Genomic DNA, 11,184 nt, shown 5'->3' on the forward strand with positions numbered 1-11,184 from the left:
TTTTAGAATTAGGACCAAATCGATAGAATCTGTAAACATTGGAGGGATAAATTTGTTATTATGCCAATAAAAATGGCTACATTAGCACTCCTTTAGTGATTTAACGAAAAAGTGACCAAAATATTAATTTTCATTTATATTAGTGACTAAAATAGAAAATTGTAAATTTAGGAGACCAAAATAGAAACGCACTAATAGTTAGATGACTATGTATATAGTTTACCCAAGTTCTTTTTAACCCACTTCAGTTGGTAAACATTCAATTTCTAATGTTATCATATGTTCTCGTTTAATCCTTTGGATGTTAAAAAGAATTGATCGACATATCTAACCAATCATCATTTGTAATGTGTTATACATAAATGTTGCAATGGCATTATCATTCCAAAAAACTTAAAATTATTTAAAACTATTTTAAAAAATACAAAATATAAAAGTTGTATAAATTTACAATTTTAAAAATATGTTAGAATTTTTAAAAAATTGTAAAGAAATAATATAAACTATAAAAAAATACAGAAATTATAAAAAGGGTAAAATTTCTTGAAATTTTTAAAAATAATAGAAGTTATTGTATATTGGAATAAAGTATACCTTCTCTAATCATAATATTAAAGATTTTATATAAATTTGTATTTAATTAAAAATACAACCAACTTTTATAAAATTATATTTTAAAATATTTTAATAAAAATAATCATTTTTATATAAAAATTTTAATATTTTAAAGTACATCAATTTTTAGTACATGTTATAGCAACATATTAATTTGACTCGATTCCCTATTTAATGTCTAAAATAAGCTTCATTAATTTATTATCGTACACATACTCTCTTTGTTTTGTACCAAAGTTTTAATCAAACACTAGACAATAGAGGTGGACATAGGAGAATGATGACAAATTTAAATATTTGATTTGTAATTGTGATAATAAATATTAAGAATTAAAAAATGGATTAAAATATTTTGAGGCAACGGATGAGTATGTTAATATTTAGATATTCACTTTCCATTAAAAAAATTATTTGCAAATTTAAAATATGGGTCAAGAGACAAATCAAAACAGTAAAATTATTATTTAAATTGAATAGTATTATTGTTTATTATTTAAATAACTTGAAAATTTTTTATCGAAATTTATCGACTAGAGAGATCTATCAATTAGAAAACAATTATCGTAGCTTATATAATTTCAAAAGACAACAATTTCAAGTTCAAGTTTTAGTGAATATGATTTATAAAATTTTAAAAATATTAAATTTTTAATTTTTAGTAAATTTATATATTTTGTAATTTTCTATATTTTCTGTTTTTAATATTTTATCAATTTTAAGTTTTTTTTTTCAAATAGCATGGTGGCATTGTATGATAGGTGATAATATATGATTGGGTTGAATATTGCAACCATTAGATTTTAATGTTGAAAATACTGAACTGTAAATGTATAATATCACTAGGGTTTGAAGTGAGGAAAAAATTAGAGCTAAAGCCAGAAAAGAATATACTTTAGAAATAGATGTCTATATTAAGCCAATTTTTATATTAAAAGAATGAAAATGACAAAAAAGGAAAAATAAAATAAAATAGATAACTTGGGCTTTTATTAAGAAATGATTAATGAAACAACACACTGAAACTCCCATGACACCATATCTGCATCACCCCATTCTCCCATTTCGTTGATTCTTCCCCCTCCCTTTGTATTATTTTTCCAATCTGATATACACCAAGAGAGCAACCACAAAAAAAAAAAAAAAAAATCCAGTAAATTTACATCTTTTCCTTTTCCGGAGACTTCCATCGGTATTGGTGGAAAGTGGGATCCATCTCAAAGACACCCAGAAAACAAAGTGGACAGATAGTAAATTTTTTTCACATGGAGAAGTAAAAATAAATTTTCGATTGAACCGTTATTAAGTTCATTCACTTGCTCCAACACTCTGGGGTCAAGGCATGGTTCCTTTTGGGGTCCTTGCAATAGTTATACACCATATGGTATCTTTGAACCCATCTCATTGCTCTACGTTGCTGCCTTGTTAGCCCGCCGGACCGGAAAGGCGAGGCAGAGACTGGGCGGCACCAAGCTGGCGCATAGGCAGTGCAACCTCCTGCTTTGAAGTTGGTGTACTTTGCAACAAATGGTTGGTATCTGTAATCAGCCTTGTATTTCCCATCTTCAGTAGCCCATGATGAGGCATCCCATATTGAACCATACACCCACATTGGCCTTAGAGGAAATGTTGCAGCACTCTTCCTTGGATACCTCCTTATAGGCACATCATCTACTAAGAATCTGTATAAATTATCAGATAAATCAATAAATGGAATAAATTCGAATGGTCATTTTGAGAAAAGCAAATCACCAAAATGTTCACTTTTCAAGTTCTAAATTATTAAATCTGAAAAAGGCAACAATACTTTACAACAAATGGGGACAATCCACATCCTCCCCACCATCAATTCTCACGATATTTATTATAGTTATCCTATTATTAGACATTATAATATGGCTGACAATCCTTATTTTTAATATTAATTCAATGAGTTTCTAAGGTCTACTTTCCAAAACCAATATGATCAGCATTGATTGATTTTCTGTATGTACTTACATGATCTCGCTGGGGCTCCAAAGAATGGCATAGTGGTGAAAGTTTTTAGTTGGATCAAACCAAAGATGGAACTTCATTTCCCTTCCAATGATTTTGCCATCCCCACTCCCTCTGATATACACATTGGTTTGTAAAGTGTAAGGCTTCCCAAATGTAGTTCCAAGGAACTCTATATCCACTTCATCATGGAATCCTGGATGAGCTTCATTGTTTGATAGCTGCCATTTTTAATGATCATTTCTTTGATTTCCAATTTAGAAAACAGTGCATTAAGAAAGAATTGAAGTTAGAAATTATGGTTTCGTTCAATTTCTCACATAGAAAGCTGTTATGACTCCAGCAGTGTACCCAGGTTGGACTTTAATAGAGGCTCCAAAGTAACCAGAACGAAATGGCTTCACTGACTTGAATCCACTTCCTGAAAACCAAATTCAAAGCAATCACATAAGGAACAAAAATAAAGATGAGATTGATTAATATAAGGTAATATAACAAAGTAAAGACCTGAAGTTCTATCAAGCCAGATTGTTAATGCATGTTGATCTAGACTTTGATGACCAGGACCCCAAAGATTTCTAAACCCACTGTAAAAGCTCATAGGCCTAAATTTAGAGCTAGGCCAGTAACCAGGAGAAGGTGGCCACCCAGCATTGGCTGAAGGAAACAAGAGAATGAGAAGAAAGGAGAGGAAGATAGCCATAGTGAAGTGAAGTGAAGAGGGAAAGCCAAGATGAAAACAATAAGTTGCTGGGGAAAAGTGGAATGATTGGGAGTGTATAAACGCTGGCGGGGGGCGGGGGGCGGGGGTGGGGGTGTTGATTTGTGACTTGTGAGAGAGAGAAAGCAACGGGACAAGGTGTAAATGAAGGAAGAGTATGGCATCGGCAGTACAGTTTGATTAATTATTAACCCTCCCCCCACCACCCCCCAAACACCAAAAAAAAAAAAAAAAAAAGAAGCAAGAAGATAGCGGTCCCCATTGGGACAGGAAGGAAGGTAATGAAAGGGTTAACTTAACAGTAAAATAGGCTTAAACATAAACAGATTTCTCATACGCAGTATGGATAAAAGTAATCTAATCTTATATGGACAAGCACTGAAACCAACATAAGAATTCCTGATTGGGATAAAATAAAGGTGTAGTTGAAGAAATTAAAGTCCCTTCGTAACAATTACAAAGTACATACAAACTAATTTCCAATCCCATTCTTTGTTTGCTTGGCTTTACATGGGTGGAAAAAAGCTAAGAAAAGAAGATGAGATGCAGAACGGGGTAGATGGGGGTATCTCTTAAATGTGCTTTTTTCCCCCTGTTTCCAACAGGATCTCACTTGTACTATTAGTCCCTCTCTGCTTCTTTTTTTTCTCATTGAAAGCTACATGTATCTCTGTCTCCTCATTGTTATATAAACTCAAATGGCTTGTGTGTGTGTGTTTTAACCATTCCTTAGCTGAAGAAGGTTTTCAGTGTGGGTCACCTTCTGATTTGGAGTAAAATATGTGAGCCAAAATGTGTGAGTGAATGGTGCTTCTGTTTAAGCATCTGAGAACTGATTAAATTAAGTGGGTCATCAGCTATCTTATCTGGGGCCCTGTGTTAGATTTTGATTAAACATATTACTGATTGATCATTCAGATGCTATTATTTCTGAAAATTTCTGGTTGGTTTCTTCACATAAGCATATACTTAAGAATATCAGTAAGTTTATTACAATGAAATAGATAGATAAAATCAGATCCATCCTTTCTTCTAGACATGTCTTTTACCTGCAATTCCTCGTGTTATTATATATTTATGGCATTGAAAAATACAGCAACCGACTATACTGATTCATAATGGCGCTGTTTTCTGATACTCCTATCTTTTTTCCTTATCATTTTTTTGTGTTATTCAATATTTGATGAAGAAAGACCGAAAGAATCTTGAACTTTTTCTTTTTCCATTTTTATGACAATTAGTAACTAAATTGGATGGGTAAAATCAGGATCTCAAGTACATTGTTGTACCCATACACCATAAACATGCACACTTGTCATTTTGTATGTAGGTAAATACAGGCAAATGCAACTTATTCTAGCTATCTACTTGGTACAAGATGCTAAGAAAGTAAACAATCTTGGAGTTTGGGTTGAGTTTAGGTTAATTAGGTGTTCTTTTCGGGATTTTATTAAAGATATAACTAAGGTTAATAAAAGAAATGGTTTAATAATAAATTTGGCTATTAACATTTGCATGTTTTGTCAAAATGGCCATAATTGTATTTTTGAATTTTTTTTACCATCAACCTTTGTTGTTTTTTTCAATCTACTTTTCCTAATAGACTTAATGAAAGTACAATTAAAAAATTTAACAGGATGATGTGGAATCTCATATGTAGAATATTTTTAATGATATGTAATTTATTATTTAGATAATCCAATAAAATAATTACATGTGAAAAATAATAAAATAAATAATACATTAAATTAAAAATAACTCTTAATTTAAATAAAATAAACATAATTATCTAAAAAAATTAACTCAGTAGAAAAACTTCTCAATAGACAAATATATGAAAAATTGAAAACTTAAATTTATTCAATAAATTTGTTAGAGAAAGTAAATTTTAAAAAAAGAAAAGTTGATAGCTAAAAATGCTCAAAAATACAATTAAGATCATTTTGATAAAACATACAAACGTTAGTAGCTGAATTTATTATTAAACCTAAAAAATTTGAATTTTGGTTTCTTTGAATAATTCATGTTTAAGATTTTGAAATTAGATCATTTTAGATCAATTTCTTTTATTAAATAAAAGGAGAACCCTTGACTGTTTGTAATTTGTAAAAATAAAAAATAATTTTTATGGATTTTACTTACAGGATAATATGTAAGTTTTATTAAAAACATTATTATAACCACACATTTATATTTATTTATTTGCAAATCCGTGCTATACATGTTCTAATTTAATGTTATAAATAAATAAATATTATATATAATTTATTTTTGAATAAATTACACAAATAATTTTCTACTATAAAAATAATTTTATTTTAAGCAACTAGAATAAAAGGTTTGCAATTTAAACACTCACGTTATCTAATTTGGTCATTTTGGTTATTCTCGTAAAAATTACAAATAGCAAACTGTCGTGACAATTAAAAATTGATATAATAATAAATTTAGTCTTAAACTTTTAGTATTATATTGATTTAATTATAATTTATAAAATTAATCCTCAAAATTTATAAATATGGACAATTTTATCCTAATTTTAAAATCTCCACCCATCCGGCCTCTCCCTCCCCCTCCCTTTTTTCCCCTTTTCACGAAAAAACTCAAGGCTGAGGGGCACCCTCCGAAATTTACAAAAGCAATTTACTAAGGCATTATAACATTAGGCTTACATGCTATGTTCTATATCCAATAATCGTACCTTTTCATATCCATCAATTAAGGACAATATCTAGTAATAAGCTAATCTATTTCGTTTGTCCAAAAAAAACCATACTTGCAAAGTGTCCAATTCGCTTTCTTTGCACATATTATCTATGACTATATACAACCAAGTGATACCACCTTTTGTCTCGATAAAATGAGTTCCTTGAGGATACTACTAAAATTAAAGTGCACTCTATTATAAAATAAAATAATGCATAAATATACAATAAAATTTATTTGTGTGTCAAAATCCTTTCTGGGTTTTTGCCCATTTGAAGAATTCTAATGCTAATTGAATAACTTGTATGAAACAAAGTTACAATGCTCTAATCATTCTATTGGTTTTGTCGAATGATGTTAATGTTGTTTTACTATTAGATTTGGTCCCAAATGGGAACCTTATCACGTAAAGCGTAAAAAAAGAAAAAGGAAAAAGGAGAGATCAAAAATTAAAGTGCAAGCAATAAGAGGGTTATAGGACGGTGAAAAAAAAGTGAGGGTACGAGGAATTGAAAGAAGAGAAAAGGGTAGAATTTTTTTAAAAAGAAGAATATGGTAGTATACAAAAGAAGCAAATACTTGAAATTGCAGCTAAATAATTTTCGTCTCCAAAAGAAGCAGGGGTAGAGAGGGAGAGAGAGGGACACGGGGGTTGAGGGGTTTTAAAATTAGGATCTAATTGAAAATATTTATAAAAATTGAGGGTTAATTTTTTAAATTTATGATTAAATTGATATAATATGTAAAAGTTGAGGGTTAAATTTATTATTATACCGATTTTTTTAATTGTTAGCTTTTCCGTTTCTGACTTTTAAAATTTGTTATTATACTGATTTTAAAATTAATGTCTTTAATTAAAAATATATTGTTTTCAATTTTTTATTAATCTTTCTAATTAATAACTCTTTTATTTATAAAATCAAATAATTATTGTCAAATATCATTATTTTTAGTGAATACAATTTTATATGCGTAATATTTATTTTTCAATCCATATCATGAGTGTAGTAAATCTTAATATTATATATTTTTGTGTGAGTGTTTGAAATATTTTACATATAAACATAATGATATTTAAAATAATTAATTGAAATATTTCACATATAAAATTATTTAAAATATCATGCCTACAGTGTAGATGAAAAAACAATGATATTTGAAATATTTTCCATATAAAAATAAAATAATATTTGAAATAATTATTTGATTTTATAATATTAGAAATCACCATACCCACAATATAGGTGGAAAAAATAAATATTTGACATATAAATATTATATATAAATAAAAATATATCAAAAATTAATTGATGTTTTGAAAATAAAATATATTTTACATAACTATTAATATCAATTTTATCAAAAATGTTTTTATTATATAATTTGTAATAATTATTTAATTTTATAAGTAAAAGAGTTATTAATTAAAAGATGAATTAAAATAAAAACTTGAAAATAATATATTTATTAATGAAAAATAAAAATTAAAACAATATGAAATAAGAAAATACAAATGTGCTTAGAAGAGGAATTGAACTTAAGACTCAAGAATAAAATCACTATTATTTAACCATCTAATAAAAAACTAATATATTATAAATAGTAATTAAAAATAAAAGCAAAACTAGAAACAATATGAAATAAAAATACAAATGTGAGTAAAAGAGTAATCAAACTTGAAACTGAAAGACAAACCCGTAATATTTAACCATATAACCAAATGAGCTAATGTGTCAAAAAAGTCAGAAAACACATCTTGTACAAGGTGTGTTTTTACTTTCTCTCTCCAAAATTAACTTATTTCCATAAATATCTTAGAAAGTAGCCCATTTCCCTAATTTTTTTAGCAATTTTAGCCATAATATTGTTCATATTAAATAAATTTAAGTAATTGTAAGATTTGAAGGCATGAGTACTCACTAAGCTATATTACAACTTAATGTGTTGTTGTTTAATGCGTAGGCGAAATATTAGACTGAAGTCTTTGAAAAAATATCGTCATCAATATATCATATTACATCACATCATATCATCAAGGTTTGCGAGAAATAATATGAAATTTAAGTCATAATATAGAGTATGACATGTACATAAAACCTAATTCAAGTATTTATGTCTAGTAATGTGATTGAAAGTACTTACAGAAGTTTAAATGTTTTGATGGCTTAGTGAAAACGTTAAAGTATGCTATGGGCATGTTCTTCTTGCATTGACGTATCATTACTTGTTGAATTCGTATTGGTACAAGTACTTCAAAGAGCAAAAATGAATAGTTCCAAGGAAGATGTATCAATATTTAGGATAATGAGTATCCATATAAGTGTCATATTTTATTGTGTTTTTGTTCAATTTGACTTGAAAAATGCCCAAACGACTTCCAATTGCATCCAAACCATAGAGAATGCTTAAAAATAACCCGAGATATCTCAAAAGAGTTTAAAATGATAATAATAATAATATGTATAAATAAAATGTAAATTAAATTGAGTTGGAACCCAAATATAACATCGTTTGCTTGAATTATCGAATTAACTTAGGTAAATAATATACAAAAATTTATGAATATATTTTAGAAAAATTTACTATTGAAGCCTGCAAATTAAAAATGTCAATTGTATAAACGAATGTCCATATATTTAATTATATGTAACTTGTTTAAATGTGGGTTTTAAATATAATTGGACATAACAGAAGGAAAATGTAAGTGTTATTATAAATATATTAACATTTTGAAATTAATTGTTATATAACAATTATATCATTACTCTCAATGCAAATATAGTTAAATATGAACATTTATATATTAATAAAAGAGTCATTCATATAATTAATGTATTGAAATTAAAGAGTCGTTCAATAAAATCATTACATATAAAACTGTAGAATAAGTATTTTAAATTACAATTTATATTATTCGTCTAGACACTCAATTTTGCCCGGGTCTAGAAATAAGTCCAAAAACAAAAATAATAAACCCCCCAAAAAAATTAGATATATATATAATTTGGCCCGATCGAAATGGCTCATTACTTGAAAAGATTTAAGGTCCATTTACAAGCTTGACTCATATGGAAATATAATCTTCAATGATATGCAATCTTAAATATGATACAATCTTAGATATAATTGCAATCTTAGATATGATATGCAATCTTAGAAGATATGATTTTGTAATATTAGAGATTTAATTTGTAGATAACTTTTGATCTTAACCGTTGATGTAATTGATCTGTACCGTTAGATTTGAGGAGGTTCAACTATAAATAGAGTCCTCTCCCTTCATTGTAAACACACTGGAGTTTTGGGAAACAATAAAAATTTTTGAGAGCTTTCACTCAAAATTTTCTTCCTCTTACGTTCTTATTTTCTACGGTTTGTTCTTATTTTATTCTTTGTTCATCTTTGTTTTTCAACCCTTTTTATTTTGATTTAATCCATGTTTCCTGATTTTTTTATATATTTTAATTTTTAATAATTTTAGTATCATATCAAACTCTTTCATTTTTAATAATTTTTTAGTATTACTCTTAGTAAATTATTTTTAAATTTTACTCAAATCATTATTTTAAAAATATATATTTCATTTAATTGTCATATTTTATCCAAAAGTTTTTCTAAAATGAGGCAATACTTTTCGTATTTAGGAATTCGGGAAATAATGCCCTAATGCTGGGTTGCGATTTCCCATTTGTCTAAATGCCTAAAGTATCCTTCTAAATAAATTTTGTAAATCACGAGATGATTTCAGTTACGAGAGTTTAAGAATATCGTGTCCTATCATGCTGGATGTGATGTTTGTATTCTTTCGGAGCTAAGGAATCTCGATTTCTCAATTTAAATAATTCCGGTTTTAAAAAAAAGGATCTTATTTTTAAATTCTTTCAAATTTTTTAAATTAAGACAGAAAACTAATTTAATTTAGTACCAATTTTGGGTGTTGCGAGGGTGATAATCCTTCCTCGTACGTAACCGACTCTCGAACTTGTTTTCTTAATTTTCGTAGACCAAAATGTTTTATAAGGTGAACCAATCACACCTAAAAAGGTTGGTGGCGACTCCCGTTTTCGTTTTTGAAAAGTAGATCCCTATTTTTTAAACATCCTTTTAAAAAATGGTTTCGATAGCTTGGCGACTCCGCTGAGGACTTAAGAAAGTCAAGCCAAGAAATTGAGTATTTTCTGTCTTAATGTCGGAAGTTTGGAAAATTTAAAATTGGATCATTTTTACATGTGTTTGCTGCATATGTTTGTTACCTTATTGCTGTACATTGCATTTGCATGACCGTTGTGGTCACACCCTTAAGTGGGAATGAGAAGCTACGCTTTCGTAAGGTTTTCACCTTCGTATAAGCTAGTGGATTGCTTCTGGGATACTGTACCTATGTCTTCGTGAGATTTTCATCTCCGTGTGGCCATAGGAAAATGTGTCCCCCTGAATTGAACTTGGTTTATATGAGCCTATAATGGGTGAAGACCAAGGAATCTGCTAGTTCAGGTACCCTGGCTTTAGAGCTAAAACTTATACAGTGAACTTTAAAGAGTTTAGGAAAGATAGTGATAGCCTTTAGTAAGTACTTGTTTATCATTTTTTTTATGATACTGCCCTAGTTTTATTTTGCTGTCATTACATGTCATTTGGCATTTAAAGGTGTCGATTCACGGCTCGATTTCTAGATTAGAAAGTTTTGTAATGATGAATGAATACCTTGATAGAGTGGAGGACAATACTTCTGTCTGTACCTGGTCAGAGAAAACCCAATTAGAGAAAGGAGATAGTGTCACCGAGGGATATACGTCAAAGTTATGGGACTTCACCCGTATTAATTCGACGCAGAATGAGTTTCAGGAGCTGAGAAACATGTGGGCCCAATGGGATGACGAGGCTAAGCAGCTTTTCTATCAAAATTATGGAGACCTTCCCTATTTGCTAGACGTTAAAGTAGATAGACACTTGTTTCGAGCTATGGTACAGTTCTGGAACCCTGCTTATAGTTGCTTTACATTTGGTGATGTTGATCTTGCACCTATTTTGGAGGAGTATACGACTTTACTGCGTTGCCCGAGGATTCAGGGTCACAAGGCATATGTTAGGCCTGCTAGTCTTCCAACTTTTGCAAAGAAGTTGGTGATGATTACTGGGATGAGTGAGCA

General features: G+C 28.9%; 1 protein-coding gene across 1 annotated transcript; it reads right to left on the minus strand.

Moving 5' to 3' along the window:
• Positions 1–1,580: 1,580 nt before the first annotated feature.
• Positions 1,581–3,406, minus strand: LOC108452031 (probable xyloglucan endotransglucosylase/hydrolase protein 32). Its single transcript, XM_017749761.2, has 4 exons — positions 3,115–3,406; positions 2,928–3,028; positions 2,611–2,828; positions 1,581–2,294 (listed from the first exon to the last, which is right to left on the minus strand). The coding sequence occupies exons 1-4, from the start codon at positions 3,308–3,310 to the stop codon at positions 1,925–1,927; spliced, it is 885 nt and encodes a 294-aa protein (XP_017605250.1). The 5' UTR covers positions 3,311–3,406; the 3' UTR covers positions 1,581–1,924.
• Positions 3,407–11,184: the final 7,778 nt, after the last annotated feature.

Source organism: Gossypium arboreum, chromosome 9 (genome assembly GCF_025698485.1).
Source record: "Gossypium arboreum isolate Shixiya-1 chromosome 9, ASM2569848v2, whole genome shotgun sequence".
Lineage (NCBI taxonomy): Eukaryota > Viridiplantae > Streptophyta > Magnoliopsida > Malvales > Malvaceae > Gossypium > Gossypium arboreum.